General features: G+C 30.3%; 2 protein-coding genes across 2 annotated transcripts in view; one reads left to right on the top strand and one right to left on the bottom strand.

Annotated features, from left to right (window-relative positions):
- LOC107454167 (dorsal-ventral patterning protein Sog-like) overlaps positions 1 to 519 on the top strand; it is a gene marked incomplete at its 5' end in the record, with an annotated part of 95,390 nt that extends 94,871 nt beyond the window's left edge. Inside the window, 1 exon segment of the mRNA NM_001323832.1 lies at positions 44 to 519. Coding sequence (NP_001310761.1) covers positions 44 to 156 — 113 coding nt within the window.
- Positions 520 to 5,651: 5,132 nt separating this feature from the next.
- Positions 5,652 to 21,866, bottom strand: part of LOC107454177 (uncharacterized) — a 104,833-nt gene continuing 88,618 nt past the window's right edge. Inside the window, exons 3-5 of the mRNA XM_016071270.3 lie at positions 13,082 to 13,403; positions 10,762 to 10,985; positions 5,652 to 8,736 (exon numbers count right to left, since the gene is read on the bottom strand). Of these exons, the coding sequence (XP_015926756.2) occupies positions 6,008 to 8,736; positions 10,762 to 10,985; positions 13,082 to 13,403 (3,275 nt within the window). The 3' untranslated portion in view covers positions 5,652 to 6,007. The remainder of the gene's footprint in view (positions 8,737 to 10,761; positions 10,986 to 13,081; positions 13,404 to 21,866) is intronic.

Here is a 21,866-nt window from a genome sequence, read left to right as displayed (position 1 = left end):
GTAATTCAACATCTCTACTAACTAACCGATATTTATTTTTCAGTGTCTGAATCGTCTTCAAGATCCGCGGAAGGACCCAGCAAAGGAAAGCGAAGGAGAAAGGAAAGGGAACGAAGGCACAGAAAGGTACGGCAACCCAAAGAGAAACAGAACTGAGCATCCATCATCCAACAGGCATTTGTTGAAAGGGGCAAAAATAAACTATTCGGAAGGAGGATTCAGGTTCCTTTTAAGAAAAAAAAGAGCAAAGGCATCAATTTACTACCATTTTTTATTTCCTTTTACCGAAGAGATACAATTCGGTGGTGCTATGCTTTTATACACAATGGGCTACCCATTTTATAACAGAAAAACCTGGTCAATCCATCTTGAAAAAGAATCGTTATGATTTGTTTTCTTCTAAATATTAGACGAATTAGGAACTGTTTTAAGTGTTTCGCTTCATTATTATATTTTATTCGTGTTTCATCGTGTTCAAGCAACAAATTGTACAGTTGTATATAGTATCTTAAAAAAAAAGGTGATTTCATACGTGGAGGCAGCATGTAAAGTCACAATTGCTCGCTACATATATCTTTATGTCGTTTAGTGTATTTTTTTCTTCCATTTCATATTTATTTCACATTTTGAGAACAATAAATGCTTGTGGTGACAATTAAGAAGCATTGTGAAAGACGTGTACCGGAAGTAAAATTAAACTTAGAAGTGACTTCCATTTTTTGGGTTGTGTAGTTCCTGTTAGAAAGTGGCAAATGGTGAACAAAATTCACGGTACATGTTGATGGAAGCAAATGACCTTCGATGGACATAGTGGACAAAGTTATTGTCTCTGCAAATCTCTTCTGAAATGTGCCAAAGTGTTTCTCTTTGTGAAAGAGTCATACTTGCTGTTTATTTTGTCACGTTGTCTTTATGGACCATTCGTATGTGACGATCGAGTGTTAACTTGGCTATTCTTTATCGAATTTTATTGTGGTGCTAAGCCCGAATTCAAATTTTGATATTATGCTTCGAATTAAAAATGTTTTATAGGATACACTTTATATGCATTTAAAAATTCTGCATATAAGTAAGAAATTAATTAAAGCTTAGCTAATTTTTTATTCAAGTTTTAGCTCTGATATAATTTTGAAAAAATCACATTTGAATATTTAAAATAAAATTAAACTGTCATTCAGTGAATGAATAGAAAGGATATTTTTTGCTATCAAAAATGTTTAACATATTCAAATACTTTTGAAAGTATTTGAAGGTGTATCTGTGATAATACCGGTCTTTGTGAGTAAATTAAATTGAAATAATACGTTGGAATTAAAATTTGTGTTGACTGTTAGTTTAACTTGGATTTTATTTTCAGAATTTTAAAGGAATATAAATACAAATTTTTAAAGGTAATCGAAGTTCGAATTGAAGTCTATTGCTTTTTATGTTTCCTTAATTTGATAGAAATTATTTCAAAGTCTTAGATGTCTCTTGCATAAGTTGTATACTATACCTATACTCTATAGCTTTGAATTAATTGTTATTGCTATGAACCGGATTTGTAACATTGACAATTACAATTGTTCAAATAATACATTATACAAGGAATGTCTCCTATACTTAATACTTCCTAATCACTCTGAATTTCGATATATTTGTACAATCTAGCATAATATTGCTTTATCATGTAAGAAATTTTGCTTTAGTTATGGAAAATTTATGTTCTCAAATATAGTGAATTCATTAGAATTTCTCAAAATGTGAATCATTTTACTATTTGATTAATTATTTGCCGTTCTCAGATTAAATGTAGTTTTCTTTGAAGTTAGTTTGCCATGTGAGTTAAAAAAAGTTTAGAGCTTACAGATGCTCATTCATGTGACTCGGGAGGTAAATTTTTGACCCGTGAAAATGTGAACTTTGATGACCTTTGTAACCAAAGCAAAATGGACAGACACTTATATCTTTATGTTTTATGATAGAATTATTTACATGAAGTGAAAATCAATGTGATTGGGAAGTGATACTTTCTTGTTTGTGAATATTTGAATAAGGGCTTAGCACTTTTTATTTTCAGTTGTAAATTATCTCTATTTCATGTGTTTAAAACAATTTCCAAGACGATCGTAGGATTAACAAAAGGGTATTACACTCAGGTATTATTTATCTTTTACCACCGTCAAAAAATATGTTAAATGAAAAAAGAAAAGTAAGAAATTATTCTCCATGGATGCTAAATTTATGCTAAGTAATCCAGGGGACATTTTGAGTGAGCGAAATTTGTTCGCTTTTGTTGCTTTCCAAAGGTTTCTTCCTTTTTTTATGTTTATTTTGTTCTTTTTTTGAGAAATTTAAATGTGTTTCTAGTCAGGTCTATTTTTGCATTTTATTTTGTGTTAAGTTTATGCTTTTATGGATGGGTGTATGATGAAAGCAAAATTAACTCGGGTTCACAGAGCTTTGCAAAATATATTTTTAAAGCATAATCAAATGCGTTTTGTCATTACATGTTTTTTGATGCAGTTGATAGGGATGCCAAAACTGATACTAATTTTCCATAGTTTTTTTAATTTCTGCTTTACTTTTTTGTTTCAAACTTATGAATGACTCCTATTTTTGCTAACTTTTTTTGTTATTTTTTGACAAATGCACATTTTTTTTAGCTCTCAGATGGAATAAAATTTAGCTTTAAAGCGATCTGTTCAATACACATACGAGTTTTAATTGTCATTTCTTTTTTTATAATTAACTGAAAGCAGCTTTGTTTTTGAAAAAGTTTAACTTGTAGAATATAAATACCGTTTCACCTTGCATTTTAATTTTGCCCCGCAAAACAGCAGAAAATTATCGTTTTTGTGCTACAGAAATAAATGAAAAATAACTTCCTATCTACGGATTAGCCTTGCTACAGATTGGCATCCCTGTACTTACGTTTCTGAAATAATTGTTTATCGTATAAATCTATATTTAGTACGTTAAATTTTATTACAAATTAAACTTGTTTAGTTATGTATTTCAATTATTTCTTATGCAAATTTGTTTTTGTCTATAAATCTTAAATCAGTAACTCAATATTTCTGCCTATAATCATTTTGCATTCATTTTATTTTTTTTTGTTACGATTTGCAGGACAATTTGATTTCTAGGTTTATTTGAATTAAATTTATAATTCAAATAATGTTAAACAGGGTTATATTCTTAAATGCAGGTTGTTCCGTGAGTATTTGCCTGTAATGTATATTTTTAAGTTCCTTGTTAAAAATAATGTAAAAAAATAATTAACATTTTATTAAGCAGAATAAAAGTATTAATCGCAAATTCATACATAAATGAAGAAAAAAAAAGTTAACGAAACATTGTGAAAAGGTTTTAAAAATATGAAAACTTATTTGATTGACTGAAGAAAATGCGAGGAAAGAGAAGAAAGAAACACTCTCAGGTTTTGTCAAGCAATTAAACTGGTTTTCATGGATTAAATTCTGTCTTCCTCAATAGTAGTTCGTCAGATATTAATAACTTTTTTGTTTTTATAGTCGCTTCGATAATTTTTTGCAACATCTAATATGTATACTCTTTATAACTTCATTTCTTAACAAAAATTTTCAAATATATATATATATTAGAGCTGTGATTACGGAACACCCTGCATTATCTCAACAAATTTAATATTCGATAAATACTATAAAAGTTTCAGTATCAGGCGAGCAACAGAACAAAGAATTAAATCAAATACCTAAAAAGTCTGCTGAAATAGGTATAATTTATGTTAGCGGCCAATGTTTTTTTCTCCAAAAACATTGGAATAATTATTTTTAAAAAATTCTCCTTTTTCAAATTTTTGTAAGAAGTATTATGCGTATACAAATGAAGCTCGGTTGAAAAATCATCAAAATTTATGCGTCTGGTTACAAAAATCAGTGAAATTCTATAAAATTTCTGGTAAAATTAAGGAATTTTTTTTATTTGATTTACCACCTCCGAAATAGTAAATTATTCATTCGGTCAGTATTTGGATGTGAGAGATGTAGGTACAAAAATCCTTTATTTAATTTCTGTATATTTACTTAAAAATTAGTTATTGTATTTTAAAACAAAGATAATTTTTAAAATTTAAAATTCGTAAGTTTCGTGATTAGTCTAGTTATGATCTCTTAGTTAAATAAATTGTCCTGTTAAAATGTACTGAATTCATATTTTTTTATTGTTTCAGCAGTTAATGTGATCAATCTCATTTTTATTATAAATTTTATGTCATAAAAATATACATCATAAAAATTACTACTTCGTTGATATTTGCATCAGGAAAATCATTTTTTTAACAATTAATTATGCAATTTTATCCCATGCCAATGCCATAGCTACTGTTTATATTTCTTTCTTGTATTTATTTATTTTGTTGTCATGCGTATGATAGTGTGCCTCTTTAACGGTTTTTTTAGTTTGTAAAAATATATATTTTGATGAATGTTAAAAAAACAACAACAATCTAATAGTGGTTCTTACATTTTAAAAGCCTATATCTACTCTTTTTAAAATAAGATAATTTTTAAATTGTAGCTCCATTTTTATGTTTTGGAAACACTTCGAGAATACCTTTTATTCTGAATCTCCTGTATTTAAGTTCGCTGTAGATAGTTTTGAATAAAGGCTTTTATGAAAAATCTGTAAATATAATTATTATCTTTTTTATTGCATTTTTCTTGTGATGTGTTTTTAGGCAATATTTTGTGGCGAATTTTGAAGGATTTGATGTTTTACCATGAAATCATCTTTATCTAGTGAAATGATTTTAAAGCTTTAGCTTAATGAATTAAGTTATTAATTGAAAATTACATTGCATTGCCTAAATTGTGAGAGTCTTGGTTAAAATTTAAAAGCTCTTAACTGCAAAGTGATGAACTCAGATTCACTTTTAGAGGCGATGGTTTCATATTTATAATCCAAATTTTGCGAAGTACTAAACTTGGTGAAGAGAGTGACCAAATGATATAAATTTGAGATTATTACATGATTAAAAACTTAGCTTCAAAAATATATAAAATGGAGAAAAGACATGAACATCTTTTTATTCACTTGGCTACTATGGTTTTTCTAGTTTTATTTCTCACCTTTATTTTTCCATTTTTCGTTGGCAATTTTACTCTTTCTATTTCAAATCACTTTTGTTTAGTCTCATTCACGTCTCGCAAGTCTTGAGAATGGGCGCCAATTTTTGAGCGCTTGAAACAAGTCGACTGCTTTTTCCATTTTGTATAATTTTGAAGGATGAAGTTTTTAATCGAGTAATATTAGTTCAGTTTCTTGTGATTATTTATTTAACATTTGATTTTAGTTAAATACGTATTAAGAAATATATTACTTCATGGTTTTTTACATTTAATAACTTTTTATATTTTTAAACTCATTTGAAGCAAACGGGTTTTAGTTAGGAAATAGTAAGAAAGTGAAAAAAGCTTCTTTATCCTCGTTTTTATTAGCTACAGAGAAAATGATAGTGTTTTTAACGACTTGTAACTTAGTTTTCACGACTTGTAACTTAATTTTAGACTAGCCAGCAAGTCTTAAAAAACAGTGACAAAACTACTCTGAAAGGTGACATTTCAAGTAAAAAAAATAGCAAAGCTTCAGTGTAATAGTAAATAATTATGTTCAAGTGATAAGAGAACAACTTTTTCTTTTTCATTTAATGAAAGACCGCTGTACAACAAAAATTGCTTTTACAACTTTACACACTAAGATCGAACAAACACATACGTAAAATATATACGTAATATATAAACAATCTTATTTATTTGCAGTTTTCTAATTTCTTTACCCTTTCTAAGTGAGAAAATGTTCTACACTGTTAAACCATTTTTTTCTTCTTTGCTTCTCTCGACATGAATTTAGGAAGAAAAAAAAGAAACATGATAAACGAATATCATCATAAGTAGATCATTAAACAATAGTATCTCAGATACTACGAACGGATCTGTTCATTTGGATTTTCAGTTTTATTATCACAATACGAAAACGTTCTGTTTTCTTATAAAAAGTCAGTTATTGCCAATTTTTTCTGCTTACAGTTCTCATTGTCGTCGTATTCGGATTTTGAATTCGGGTAAAAATGCAACCTCTCGTCTCCTTGGAAGGCGTCAAAACCGTAGGTTTCATTATTTGATGCGAGCCCACCATTCGTTTTTCTCTTTAAAAGAAAGTGATCTATCCCTTCCCTCTCTGCTGAAGTTTCACGGTTCAAGTTCTGAATCCTGTTGAGGTTGTCTTCGCACTTGTTTCGGTATTTGAAAAAATCGTCGAAGTTAGAATCGCATTTCAAGTCTCCTTGTTGTAATGCTGCTCTTTTCTCTTCAAAATCTTTTATTTGCTTAGTTGCTAAATCCAGACACGCAGCTTGGTGGTCAATTTGTTCCTGGTGATCTGGTTTATCACTCTTTTTTCTGTTCCCACTGCTCTTTCTTCGGACTTGCGGGTTGGATTTATCTCCTCTACTTTTGCTTTCCCTGCGTGGTAAATGACTTTTTCTAGGAGAACGTCGCAAAGGATGACTTTCGATGCGACTTTCTGACTTCGGCAAGTTGCCATTTTCTTCTTCTCTTTCACTATTTGCAGAGAAGGGCACTGCATTAGCCCATAGCCCTTCGTTCTTTATATCTTTCTTCTTATTGTAGCTATCTCGGCGACATATTCTACTTCGTAAGTTATCATTGCGGTTGTGAGATGTTTTGTCCCCCTTATCGTTATTTTTTGCCTCTGCGAGAAATTGAGTGTCATAGACTTTAGGCTCGACAATTTTTTTAGAACTGTCCCGGCGTTCCACATTATGAAAGCTGTTTTTTCTGTCACCTTGATAGTTCGAATTTCGTTCATCACCCCATTGTCGTTTGGTTGACTCCAGTTCGCGATTGCTTGAAGTTTCCTTTTTATTATTTTGACTCTCTCTTCGAGGAAGCTTTGTAACGAGGTTTTTTGGTTGCTGTAGAGATTCGTTATTTTGTTTTTTTGCATTTGATTGATCTAGTTTCCACCTTTTAGGATCATTAACGTTTCGTATTGGCTTGCGTCCTTGACTACCTTGGCGACTAAAACCACGGGGGTTTTCTAAATTTTGATCGAGTTTACTGAACTTTAAGTCATATTTTATGTCTTTCTTTAGTGGAACATTTTTCAGTTCTATTTCAACTTTTTCTTCGTTGACGTTTCCTATATTTTCCGATTTGTTATCCGCTAAATTAAAAGGAGATTGAAATAGACTTTCATTATTAGCTCTGCCATCACTACGACTGCGACTTTCTCTACGTTTAATTCGATTTCTATCACTGCCTCTTGCGCTACTGTCTTTACGAGTGAGTTCTTGATTTTTTAGCTGGGCCCTTTTTTCGTAATTCTTTTGATTAACCCTGTTATCAATTTTGCGCACCTGCCCGTATTCGGGTTCCATGTTTTGGAAATGAAACAAATCACTAGTTGGTATATTGGAATCATCTTTGTTTATAGCAGGTAGTTTAGGGGTATTCTTCTCCAAATACTGGTCACACTGAGCAAAAATACTTTCTTTGGTACCGAATAAATTCTCATAATGACTATCATTGAACCGTGAATCGAATTTGATTTGGGGATGTGTATTATCTTCGATTTGCAGGATCTTGACTGATTCGTTTCTGTTATCCCTTTCACTATAAGGAGGAAGGTGTTTTACATGTGCATGAGTATTGGCAGGTTCCTTATTTTGTTCTTTAATTTGGCAATCGTAAGTAAAAGGTTTTTCAGACAATTTATCATTGGGATTTAAGTTTCCATTTAAAGTATCCTTACCGTCGTATAGCACATTCCTTCCATAAAAATTTACTTGCACACCACAATCATCGCGTACAATTTTTCCATAGGCATTCTCTAAAAGTACGCCGCTTTCTTTCGCAAAAATATTTAAATTATAATCGGGGTGGCTATATTCAGGGCTGTTGATATCCGACAGTTCTTCACTGATAGTTCCAACTTGAGTTTTAGACACATCAGTAGGTTGTCTAGGTTCGTATATCATATTATCCTTCCAATCAAGCATGCCGCCATCGCTTTGTTGTTGGTTTTGCATTTGGTTTCGTTCGTTGCGATTGCTATTTTCGTCAAGCTTTTTCCAAGCAGTAATCCACGGTATCTTCCTCATTCGCGGATGAAGTACACCGGGGTAGTTTCGGGTAGGTGTTGCAGCAGCTGATGTCGATGAATGATTCGACGGTTTGCGAATGTTCCAAAAAGGATCTGACGGTTTTCTGCAAAGGAAACCAGACCAGATTGGATTCGTGGACTGAGCGCCGCTACCGAATCCACTGTCTCCGTTAACATTTGTTTCAGAGCGTGATGGTGTCATTGCCATTTGATCCAAGTCCCTTTCGACATTTAGCCGATAGAGAGACATTGTAGATTCACTTTTTACAGGCAGTGCAAATGTTGTTTCATTGTCACTACCAACACTGGCCTTTTTGTGGATAAGATCTAAATCATTCATCGAGTAAGAAGTGGTTTTTTGATGACAGGTGATGTTAGCAGTCTTAGAATGTAATTTCTTTGGAGGTGTGAGTTCGCAATCAGTCGTGATCAAAAGATCACTTTGTTCTTTGTTTTTCCATTCTGGTGGAGGTAAGATAAAGACCTCGGGATCTTTATGATCGTCCTCAGTATCGTTTGTTCCAGAGTACGAAAATATGTTTTGAAGGGGCTCTTGAAACAGTTTGGACAGTTCTTTTTTTCGAATATCGTCTGTAAAAGAAAAAAAAAGTATTAATTTCACTATTATAATATAACTAGTTGTAGCACTTAATATTATATTGGAGGATTTTTGTTATTAATCATAATTTATCTTTACTTGCTTCTCTATTCATGTGAATGACTTATTTTACTTTTGAAATTTGATACATTTTATGAAGTAAAACATAGTATCTATGTTGAAATGAATATGTTTTTGAAATGGCAATTTTGCCAGTGCGGATGCAACGCGTCAAGATATTATTTATTAGCATATAAGCTGTTACCAAATAACGTTTATTAGATCATTCAAACTGAATCTTTTATACTAACCACGTGAGCCGAGGTGGCTCAGGGGATAGAGCTTTCGTCTTTTAATGAAGTAAACCGGGTTCGAATCCCAGCGATGGCTGATCGATACGAATTCTCCACCCGGCTTGCAAAGATCACAAAGCTGACGTAAAATATCCTTAGTGGTAGACGGACCATGGGTTATAGTCCCTTCGCCATCAGGCTAACCACAAGAGGTTTTCGTGGTTTTCCTCTCCATCTAATCCAAATGCAGGTTATTTCCATGGACAAAAGTCCATCACGAAGGCTAATTTTTCCCAATACTTGATCCAGAAGTTTCCTTGTCTTCTGGATTGCGTTCAAAACTCTTAAGGTAATGAGTTAAACATTAGTAGTCGTAAACCAAAAATTTTGTTGATTGTTCAACGACGGTTATAAAAAAAAACTAACCACGTATACATATTTTATTGAAAGTCATTAACAAAATATTGTTACCACTACACTTATATTTATTGACTGCGTTTTGCTAAAGACAGAGGATTGGGCATTAAAAATGCATCATGATGAAATGAACTTATTAGTCATACTTATCAGAAATATTTATAAATGACACCAGGAGGTAAAAAAAATTAGTAATAAGTAGAAGGGTATTAGCAGCAAATATAGATAGTAAAATAAATAGGTTCAGGTTCATTCATCACAGTCTTTCTAAAAGAATTTTACAGCAAAGCAACGTTGAAATATAACAGATAGGTCTAGACTCAATAGATAGGGTGTTAGCAACAAATGTAGATAGTAAAATAAACAGGTTCACTCATCTCCGTCTTTCGAAAAGAATTTTACAGCTAAGTTGAAATGAAACACATAAGTCTAGGTTCATTAGATATGGAATATTTTGATTTAAGATCTAAAAGAAGAGTATTATAAAAATTAATATAAAATATATTAAGCAGAGGATATTCTTCTACAAGATAACTGTGAAAATATATCATTCAACGCATTGCGAATGATGTTTAGTTCAAAAACAATCATAATTTTTGGAAAACAATTTTTCTAAAAGAAAATAAATAAATATTTCATAAAATAGAGTTTTCATGCAATAAATTTCGATGTAAAGCTAACATCAATACAAATGGCGTATTTCTAATAAAATTTATGTAACAAAATAACTTACAAAAAAATTTATTATATATATAAAAAATAGAGACATAATTAAATCTTTCTTTTTATAATTAAGAATATTATTATCTATGTATCTCCTGAAATCTAGTTTAGGTGAATTAATAGTTTTTGAGATGTCGAAGGGACAAGTTTGAAAAAGCCGATCAGCTTTTGTAGGGGTCAGGAAACTGGCCTTGCATCAGAAAGGTTCTGTGTTTGAATCCCGGGGAAGGCATGGATGTTCATTCCTTCTCTGTACCAACTGTCCTTACTGTGGGAGCAACGTTGGCCCACCTAATAGGGTGCTCTTGAAAGAGTGGCCAACAAACTGCCCTTCAGATGCTTGTATGACGAAAGGTGGGCATTGGATGAAAAAAAAAGTTAGAAAAATTTAATTTCGTGGAAAACGCAAAAATATCTTTGAAGAGCCAAATAGATGATTATAATCTTTGACACAACTTAGTATTAATTTTTTTTCCTGTAACCACACCATAAGCGTGGATTATAAATGTTAACCTATTTTTTTACACGCTACAATTTTACAATTAAAAAAAAAAAAAAGATGTGTTCGACTTAAATAAAAACTACCTTTGAAAGAGACATTTCTAGAAAATCCTCCTCTGAAACTGTTATTGCTGGGTGGAGTGGCTGAGAGGGCAGGTTTCATTTTCACTTCACCTCCACACGGTCTCGTGTCATGAAATTCAAAATCATCATTGGCTACAGTGGTGAACGAGCCTCCGTACAATTCTTCACTGATGCGCAAATCTTCGCTGAGGGCACTATCATCCGCAGACTTGCAACTGAAAGTGCTGAAAAGAATATGATATAAGTAAATAAACTACAATACTACTGTTACAGTATTTTTTTATTTATTAGAATTGGCGTTGTTTTGGTATCGAATCCTAGAACTATCGGCATAAATCTTAATTTTATAAGCAAAGAATTTAATTGAATTACCGGGTTCAGAAAGGACCCTAGACTTGCTAACTACTTTCCCAGAAAGATAAAAAGAAAACAATTTTTTGCTTTACCTACCAGTACGAAAAATTCGGAAAAAAATGTTTATGGCCTTGGCCTGATGTACGAAAATATATCCGCAACATCCTTTGGTGCTACAAAGTGTGGGACGACTTATCCGTGACTTTACGTGTCCATGACTACTAATCATTTTTATTAAAATCTGTTACTTTGTTATTCAAAAGAAGAAGAAAAACTTCAAGTTAGAACTGATTGAGTATTGGTATACTATTAAGCTTAGATATAAGTATCATCCCTTCCCAAGGGAAAAAGATATGATAAATCTTTACTTTTTTTAATAATCTGTGCAAATATGGTTTTTTAGGTTCTTTTCTTATAAGTAAACATCTTTCTAAAAATAAATAACGAAAAAGNTTGAAATTCATAGAACAAACAACTACCAATCTTTTATTTCGAAATCCATTGGGGTTTCCCCGCACATTTGTCAGTCGTAACCTTTTACAAAAGAAATAACGCAAAATTCTACAAAAACTAATTCACCATTTTATTATTCCTTTTTTTTTATCCATCGTCCAAAAACCAAAACAAAAAAATGATCATATCTATAATATCAAGCTTTTAGCTCGCAACATCAGAAAATGCGTGTTATTACATCACGTGACCCTGACAATCCCTTCCCAAGGGAAAAAGATATGATAAATCTTTACTTTTTTTAATATCTGTGCAAATATGGTTTTTTAGGTTCTTTTCTTATAAGTAAACATCTTTCTAAAAATAAATAACGAAAAAGAAATGAGGGCAACTATATCAAGCTGTATATTCCACGATTTGCTAAGTTATGAGTAGGAAGCACACCCACAGCACAAAGACCGCAAATGATATAGTTTTACACATAGAAATGTATTCAAAAATGAAATTTTTCTAAAGAAAGTTATGTTTTCAAATTTTTTTTAAAAACAGTATAATTTTAAACGAAATGTTAATAAATAAAAAAGAGTTGAATTATTTTTAAAATTTGTAATATAATCCAATGCGTTCGCGGAAAACTGTAGACATTTTGTTTAGAAAAAACCAGATCTCTTTCGTTACTTCGAATAATTAACTTAATTTCCTATACATCATCAAATTTTTACATAGATGAAAAAAATTACGTATTCTTATTTTTAATTTTTTTTTCTATTTAAAGAAAGTCTTTAGTAGGGAAATATGTTCTGCAAATAGTTTGTCGATGTTTCTAAACATCTTATACTTGATTTTTTCAAATTCACAAAAAATGACACTTTACAAGTTCATGGACAAAGAAAGCTCTTCTATGTTCACCTTCGCCATAGACATTGATAGACAGGGTGTGATGATCAATCCACTGATCAAAAATTAACGACGATTCGAAATATCAACTAAGAAAAAGTGAAAAGTTTACTGAGTTCCACAGAATTAAAAAAAAAAAAAAGAAAAAAGAAGGAAACTAGCTAGCCATAAGATCACGCTACTGACCAAAAAAAATAATAAAACAATGTTGCCTGATAATTCCAACTGAAATAATCGAGCCGCGTTTTTTAATTTTGTTTAAAACTGCACCATGTTGTTGCTGCAAACGGTGGTTATTTTGAAAACCGAGTTTTACATTCTTGTTATTTAACAGCGCCATCTTTTGACAAATTTTGAAATTAATTCTAAAACCTGAGTTTATACTGTTACGTTTCCTAATCAGAACGCTAAAAAAAACGCATGTTTCTATCTCTTTTTACATGTTAACTGATTTATCAAAGCGTTAGTTATTTTCAGAAATTTGGTAAAAAGCATGCTATGTCATTTACTATGTAAACAGAATAGTATACATAGTAAACAGCAATTCACTAAATTTGAGAGTAAGACTGTATTTTCATGTCACGTTAGGTCAAGTAAGTAAACAAATGAGAAAGCTCACCTAAAGTCGTCTGATAGGGTGGCATAAAAGTTTTCTTCGTCTTCCTCTCGCCACATCTCCAGCGAAGTGAGATCTGCGCATGACAGTTTGCTCAGAGGTTCGTTCCCCATGTAGCCAGCACTCAAACATGATTTGGCGAGAACAGAATCACCGTTATGAAGACCGGGTAGAGTGTATTTGCCACTATTTTTCCTAGTGCGACGTTTCTTGCCAGGGGTGCGCCTGTAGTTGGTGATGATGCCAATGGGAGTGACAGATCCGAATGTCCCTCTCTTTCGAAAGTGATCCTTATCGAAATACATCTGGAAAGGACCATCGTCTCCTGAAAAAACAAACACACCTTCAATTTTAAAATTCTCAATTGATTATGTTCAATGTAGTTATCTTGAAAATAAATTAATTCACCGTTAACGTCCTATCAATCATAAAGATAACAATGTGAGGGGGATGTGAAACAATGTCAAATTGTCTCGGAAGCGAAGGCGGTATTCCTACCAGTTCGTCTAGGTTCTAGGAAGTAAACCTGGTCGGTGCGCATTGCTGACCGAATTGCCACAATCATGTCGTTGGTCAGTCTACTGTAACTGCACACGCCCGTGATCACTGAAGTGGTTCCAATGTACTTCATAGGCTCGGACAATTATACCATAGGTCCTGCTTAAAGCTGAATCGGTTAAATGTATATGGAAAATATTGATTTATAACTCCCCCAAATCTTTATTTAGTCAAGATTTATAAATATGGGTCCTAATGAATGCCTGAGCTATATTTCTACTAGGGTACTTAAAAAATCTAACGAAGGAATGAAAATATTGAAGCAAACAGTTTAAGAGTTTAATGGAAGAAGCAGGTAAGTGATATTTTTTAAAATAATTGAGATTCCCCGGGGAAAGTTTTTATTTTAATCCTATTTAATTACATAACATTATTTCATGTAGCTATATTTTTTTAGTTCAAAATATACTCAGTTGATGAAGTAGGTAAGATGCACTATTTAAGTATTTTTCGGGTATAAGAACAAGGTAAGTGCGCTTGGCAATAAATAGTCAACAAAATCACTAGCTTGGCATCGAACGCTAAAACGCAAGAGAAAATTTAAAACTTGAAACGGCAGTTTCCATACAGGAAATGCTGATTCTTTTACAATTCAATAGAAAAAAAAATAGCTCTGAAATGGCTTCTGAACACAGAATTTCATTGTTTCTGGTCCGCATTTACTTTGTGCTCCAGATGCACAGCGCGTTTAATGAATTGCTTTTTTTTTATTTTGCATAAAGTCGCGTAGAAAATAAATATTATTTAGTGCTTATACAACTTTTTCAGTTTATTATTATTAGCATTATTGAATACTATTTCATTCAGTATTATTATTTTAATACTGATACTTCGTACGGGTTGAAAAAAAAACTAACTAATCAATGAATCTGTAAAAATCAACAATGTAAAATCATGCGCAAAACGGAAAGAGTTATACTGCCACACTTAAGTTAAACAAATTCCAATTTTTTTTTATTTAGTATTATTTGTTGCTGTTCCTGATGGTTTTACATTATTAGATTAAGCAAAACAATCCTTTTAGAGGTTCATTTTATCAAAATAGAGATTAGCGGTATTCAGTACTATTTGGCATAATTTTATTGCTCGAGGCCAACATCTGATAGTCCAAAATTAGCATAATTAACAATTTTCTCCGCTCTCATTCGACGGGCTGTGAAAATCTCGTTCAAAAGTAGCTATAGTATGTAGTTATTGTGGTACCTTATATTAGTATAGATAGTATATCATGGGTTAGAATCCCCTAGCCGTCATTGTAACCATGGGAGGTTTTCCTCTGCAATTTTCCTATGCTAAGTAACGCAATTGCAGGTTAGTACCATCAGGAAATTTTCCCAATACTTGATCCAGGCGTTCCCTTGTTATCTGTATTGGCTTTAAAATTACAAGGCTCCGGAATTGAACATTGGTAGCCGTAAACTCAACATTAGGTTGGCTGTTTAATAACGGTTATAAAAATAAAATAAAAAGAATTAAAAAAAAAGTCGGCAGAGTTTAGCAGAGATAAATTAAGTCTACATTTGAAAGCATCACACAGATAGATGTTTCAATTTTATTTTGCACCCTGCCTATAAAGACTGCATTGCTTATACGAATTATACTTTGGCTGAAACATGTCAGAGCTCCATTCGCATCGGACTGACCATGAGAGTTTTTCACCTACATTTTTCGCAAAGGCTGATTACTTTCGCTTAAAAAAATTCTTCTCAATGGTGAATTTGACCTGTTTCTTTAAACAGGTGTTCTCTAGTCTTTAAGATTCAAGGCTAAGAAGTTGAAGATGAAAAAATTTACATATCCATTGAGTGGACTGGTTGTTCAGAGTAACCTCAAGTATGAAAAAGAGTGAGAGTAGTCTAACTTATCACAATCGCGTAGAAAAAAAAATACTCAAAACAGTTTTATAAAAATTTAAAAAAAATAATAATTTTTGCATGAAACTGCTAATTTTTAATTAAAAAAAAATAAATAAAATGTGTTGAACTTGACTCCATTTTTTCCGAAATGAACTTGCTTAAATATATGAATTTTAACCTAAATATGCGTCTAGTTATTTGAGCTTTTCAAACAAAATATATTCATTACATAACATTAAAATTCTCCAATAAATAAATAAGCAGAGGCTATTTGAGAAAAAAAAGACTGCTTTATAAAAGAGTTAGCGTCAAATAAATATCCTCTCCCCCCCAACCCCNCCCCCCAAAAAAAAAATGAGTTATATCTTCACATAAATACCAAAAACATAAAGATTGTGCGTAGTTACAAAAACGAGAAAAAGTATAAACTTTAAAAATCACTTACTCAAATTCACTGATATGTAACTTCAAAAACTCAGTTTTAATGTTTTGCAAACTATGTATGGTGCTGCCATCTTCATTATGTACAGAAACATTATAAAAGTGAATCATTGTAATTTAAAGGCAATCAATTGGTAGAGTACTACTGAGTCTATATAACATTTAACTTAACATTAGAATAAACTTAATATCACCAAATAGCTCATTAATTTCTTTAAGTATACTTGTATTATTGTTATTAAATATTTTAAAAGAAATCTACAATTACGTATGGTGCTGCCATCTTTCATTTAATTTTGAAAAACCACTGTTAGGGACATTTCATCTCAGAAAAAGTACAAGCAAATTTTCAATAGTAAAAAGCAAAAAATTTACTAAAAAACTTAATATCACCTTAATAAAATTAAGTTATATTACATAATTTGAAAAAGTTTGGATTGTAAGGCATAAAAGTTTTTATATCATTTAAAAAAAATTTTTAACTTTTAATGGAAAAATAGAAAATTTAAACATATTAGGTAGAATAGTTTTAGAGAAATCGATCTTTAAATATCTGATTTTTTGCAAATTTAATTTCTCAGAAATTCCTAGAGAGATTTTATTTAAATTTTGTATTCTGCCATATAAAATTACTTTCTCTTCAATGATGTAAAATTTTGCAAACCTTCCACTTCATAACTATTACTTAGTAAAAAATAATACATAATTACTAAATATTCATTTTTACATATTTAGCTACCCCCTATATTTTCTGAGTCAATATTTTCTAAATATGTCGAAAAAAAGGTATGTTTATTCAGAGAAAACACATTTTTGTGCCATTTTTTCGTAATTAAAATTATCGCTTGCATTAACTAATTAGCATATTTAAGGTTAACAATTCAAACCAATAAGATTGAGTCCTAGTGCAAAAATCCGATTATCAGATCAAAAATCTGTGTTTCGATTTTTTTTTTTTTCTTTTTTTTTTTTTTTTTTTTTTTTNTTTTTTTTTTTTTTTTTTTTTTTTTTTTTTTTTTTTCTTTTTTTTTTTTGTGCATTGTATATTTACATAATGAATCTTTTCACTTGCTACCTGAAATTTTTTTTTGTCAATTTAAATAATATTTTAAGAAAGTAAATCAGTTTTGAAATGTATAAACAAGAAACGTGTCCAAGTAAAATTTATTATAGATTTATAAGGAAAAGTATTGTAATAAAGTTTCTAAGAAAACGATGTCTCGTGTTAAAAATGTTTTCTTTATTAAATGCATTTAAAATTAGTAATATTGAATCACAATTTTCTTAAAATAGTTTTATAGAAAATACCTAACTTTATATGTTAATAGAATAAATAATGATATATATAATTAAACTGATGTGTTTTGTGAAAAAATAATTATTTCTTCTAATATTTTAAAGAAGAGTTTGATTTTTTTTAAAATTAATTGAAATGATTGATATCTTTAGATCTGAAATAACTATATTTTACATTAGATTTGATGACAATTCAGAATAAAATTTCCTGAAAAATTATTTAATTAAGGTAATGAAGTTAAATAGCTATATAAACTAAAGTATTAGTTTAATATTTAATTTACAGATGGCAGCACTAAGAAAAAGAGAGGAGTGATTTTTATAAATGTTGGAAAGGGAGATGAATGTTTTGAAAAATACCACACATAACATTTTCGGTTTCTTATATTTACAAGATAATCAAATTAAAATATAGGATTATTCGATTCAAAATGATTATGAAAATGCTATAGAAACTTAACTTCAATTATGTATTAATTATCTGAATTACGTATAACATCCGAAGAAAATATATTTTAAACCGAATTCTCTCATTCTTTCTCTCTAATTAATATTATAACTGTGGGTCATTTTTGTATAGTATTTCTCACGAGCACTAATGCCCCTTTTTAGAAATCAAATGTACATACATTTTTGTTTCTATATTTAATTTTTTTTCTGTTTTATTCTCTTTTATTTGCGTAAAAAAAAACTTATTTTATCCTGTATTTATCCTGTAAACATATTTTAAACTATTCCTAGTTTATTTTTCCTCAAACTAGATACAATTTTGGAATCAAATTTAAATTTGACAGGAAATAAAAGTTTGGTAAGCCTCATTGTTTAGACTTCTATTCCCCTTTCACACTAACAAGGTACTACATTTTCAAATTCCATTGTAAAATAAAGATCCTGGTTAATACGTATTTACTCGTTTGCGATTTCTTGTCCCTCAGCAGGCTGATCGTTAAGACACGGTTCCCAGTAGAACACCGAACTCAAGCCAAGCTTTGCTCAAGCATCACTGGCTGCGGTCAGTAAGCGGGTGGGTGACCACTTCAATCAGCCTGCGTCGGGACAGAAGATGCACGGTATCGATCTTCGTTAAGCTGTTCAATCGTAAAGTGCTGAACTTCGAACGTAAGGTTTCCAAAGCAGGGGCGTCATCCCCTTTGCAGAGGATCGAAATTGCGATGGCATGGCCTCGGATCATCCTCAGTGATGTTTCCCAGACCGTCGCCAATATCCCATTGTGCAGCTCTAGGGCGATGTAAATAAAAAAAAAAGTACCATATACTTTTTGTTAATAGATATATAGGTCTGACAATTTATTTAAGGATTTTTACGTGCAGACTCACAATTTTTGACTATGTCTACTTATTAATTTTATATTTTAAAACAATTAAGAAGTATTTCTTAAAATTGTTTTTCAACCAGAATAAAAAAAAAGTATCAAAATCAAGTTGGTAGGATAAATAGTGAGGAGTTATAAAATTCATTAAGGTTTTGAGAATAAAAAAAGAAGCTTATGACTTATTCCTATTTACAACATTAGTGGTATATAGGCAAGGGAGGCTTAGAATCTTACGTACATATATTTTTTAATTCAACAAAATCAAGATGAAGTTATAAGAGTTTTATGAGTTAAAATAAACATAGAGCTTTCGTAATTATTAAACTATTACTTCGTTTAGCATTGATATGATTTTATTTAATTAAGTGCAAAATAACGAGCAGAAAACAATTCCTCTCTAGTCTAGAAAACAATATTAGTTAATATAATATTTATAAGTCAGAAACTGTACCTTTATACTTAATGACATAATTTCTATAAGTTTTTCTGCTTTTGATGTAGGGAACTGTACTTTATTTCTCTAGTTTGTAATTCCATACGCGTAAAAAAGTATAGCTCAAAATAAAAACTGTTCTCACATAAGACCCTAATAATTTCTAAACTATCAGTCCCATCGACTTGAATTTGACATAACCTTGCTTGTGTGACCTCAAATATTAAATTTTTTCCCCTTTTAACTCCTTCCATTCTTAATAAATTCAGGATAGTGTGTAAATTGTTCTTCGAAAGAGGGGACAAGCTTTTAAATATTAATATTGGGCTCAATCTAATACTTTTAATAATGAAGCCTCGATGGACAGGGGATAGAGCGTTGGTCTCTCGATGACTTGGGTTCGAATCCCATTAGTGGCAGGTTGATACGAATTGTGATCCCGGCTCTCACCGATCACAGTGCTGACGTAAACTATCATCGGTGCTAGACGGATTATGGGTTAGAATCCCCAAGAGGTCATTCTAACAGTGTGAAGTTTTAATGGTTTTCTTCTCCATGCAACGCAAATGCAGATTAGTTGCATCAAAAAGTTAGTTTGTCCCAATACTTGATCCAGGAGTTTCCCCGTCTTCTGGGATGAGTTCATAATTACAAGCCTACGGAATTGAACAGTGATAGTCGTGAACTCAGAATTAGATCAGCTGTTTAACGCCTGTTATAAAACAAAATAAAATATGTCTGTTTAATGAGACTTGCTTTCAAACTGCTTACACCTTTCGTACTAAAATAATACAAAAAAAAAAGAAAAAAAAAAGCTTGTGACGTATATTGAAGAATATTTTTCGCAAGTCCCCCTTCATAAACAAATCCTATATTATGATTCATGACTTTCAATCCTAAAAAAAACATCTGTTTGTGGCGGCTCGTTTCACAGTAGACATAAATTAAATCTATGAGCATAGAGAAAGGAGGTCATTACGTGCAATTGCCAACGAATTACCCTCTCCTGAGAATATGATAAGGACGACGAATGGTATAATAACATCTCAGATGTATTTTGACACTAAAGAGGCTCATGAGATGTGAAATAGGTCTCAACAAAACACGCAATTCCCATTTTTTTTTAAGTTTAAAAGTTATTAACGAATGTTGTAAAATTCCGATTCTTCGCCTATAAAAATGTCAAAGCTTGTGGCAGGATAAATAAAAAAATTTAGAGGAAGATATTTTGAATTTTTTTTTTTATATAAGAATTGATTTCTTCTTCTATCAGTAAACTGTTATAAATTTAATTGTGTAGGCTTGTTTTACTTTTATTTCAAAGATGAGGTAAATTCTAAATTTTTACTGTCTAAAAATATGTGCTAATCTAAAATTAGATTTCAAATTCTAAGTTAGTAGCAAACGGTTGCTGCAAAATAAAATTTGTTAACGAAAAAAAAGTGCATGCTTATTATATCTTGTTTTATTAAAAAAAATACAATTCTAGAGATTTAAATAATAAAAATATTTTTTTAAGTAAAATACTCTATAAATAGAGCAAATAAGAAATCGGTTACTAACTTTTGGTTATACTAATTAAAAATTAATAACTTAATTTTATTAATTGATATTAATTTTTTTAAAAAAGACACTACTTTTTTATTACAGGGAAAAATTTCTGGTACTGACTTCGAACTTAAAATTTACAGGCTTGTTTTAAACATAAATACGGAAGAAATTTTTTAAAAATTTCTTTGATTAGTGCTTTATGCATAAAAATCAAATGAAAATGATTTACGCTCAGTGCATTCTCATTAGACAGATGTATCCAGAATTCTAGTAATATCCAGCAAGAATTTCTTGGCTGTCATCATAAAAGTTATAAAGGTATTGTTTTCTGGTAAAATATCTCTTTTTCTAAAAATTGTAATATAAAAAAAAATTATTTCCTTTTACCATAATCTTTGTAACATTTTTAAAATTTTTTTTTTAATTACAATCCCAAATTAAAGGCTTAAAACTAAAGGCGGTGTTTTTTAATTACAAAGTAATCCCATGATATCCTTTACAATTCAGAAGTTAATTTTAACATAAATTGTAACATAAAAATGTGATTGTAAAATTTGACTATTTTCTCAGTAGGAAGCAACAACTAAGGAAGGAAGAAACAACAGTTACAATTTCACTTCCAGTGGTGCAAATAGCTACGCAGTTATAATTAAGTTTCTTCCTGAAAAATCTAACAATTTATAAGCTGAATTTTATAGGAGGAAGCATCCTTTATAGTTTCATCTAATTTGCAGACAATATATGGATTCAGTATTTTTAATAAGTTTTTAAGAGTAAATAAGTAAAGGTAAAATAAAAATAAAATAAATAAAATAAAATAAAATAAAATAAAATAAAATAAAATAAAATAAATAAAATAAAGTAAAGTAAAATAAAATAAATAAAATAAAAAAAAATAAATAAAAAAATAAAATAAAATAAAATAAATAAAATGAAATAAATAAAATAAAATAAAATAAATGAAATTAAAAAAAATAAAAATAAATAAATAAAATAAAATAAAATAAAATAAAATAAAATAAAATAAAATAAATAAAATAAAATAAAATAAATGAAATAAAATAAAATAAATGAAATAAAAAAAATAAAAATAAAATAAAATAAAAAAAAAAGTAAAAAATAACAAATAAAACAAATTAAAAAAATAACACTGACTAGCAACGTGCACCCAATGCAAGAAAGGAAAAAAAGAAAGAAAAATTACATGAATGTAAAACAATAATTGAAGAAAAAAAAATGCAACATAGCGGTAGAGAGACGGAACAACTTTTTACTGGGTTCAATCAGACTGCACGGGTTAAGGGTTAATAATAGAACTTA

The sequence above is a fragment of the Parasteatoda tepidariorum genome, chromosome 1 (assembly GCF_043381705.1).
Source record: "Parasteatoda tepidariorum isolate YZ-2023 chromosome 1, CAS_Ptep_4.0, whole genome shotgun sequence".
NCBI lineage: Eukaryota > Metazoa > Arthropoda > Arachnida > Araneae > Theridiidae > Parasteatoda > Parasteatoda tepidariorum.
The sequence above is the reverse complement of the archived record's forward strand: the minus strand, read 5'-3'. Positions and strand labels throughout refer to the sequence as shown.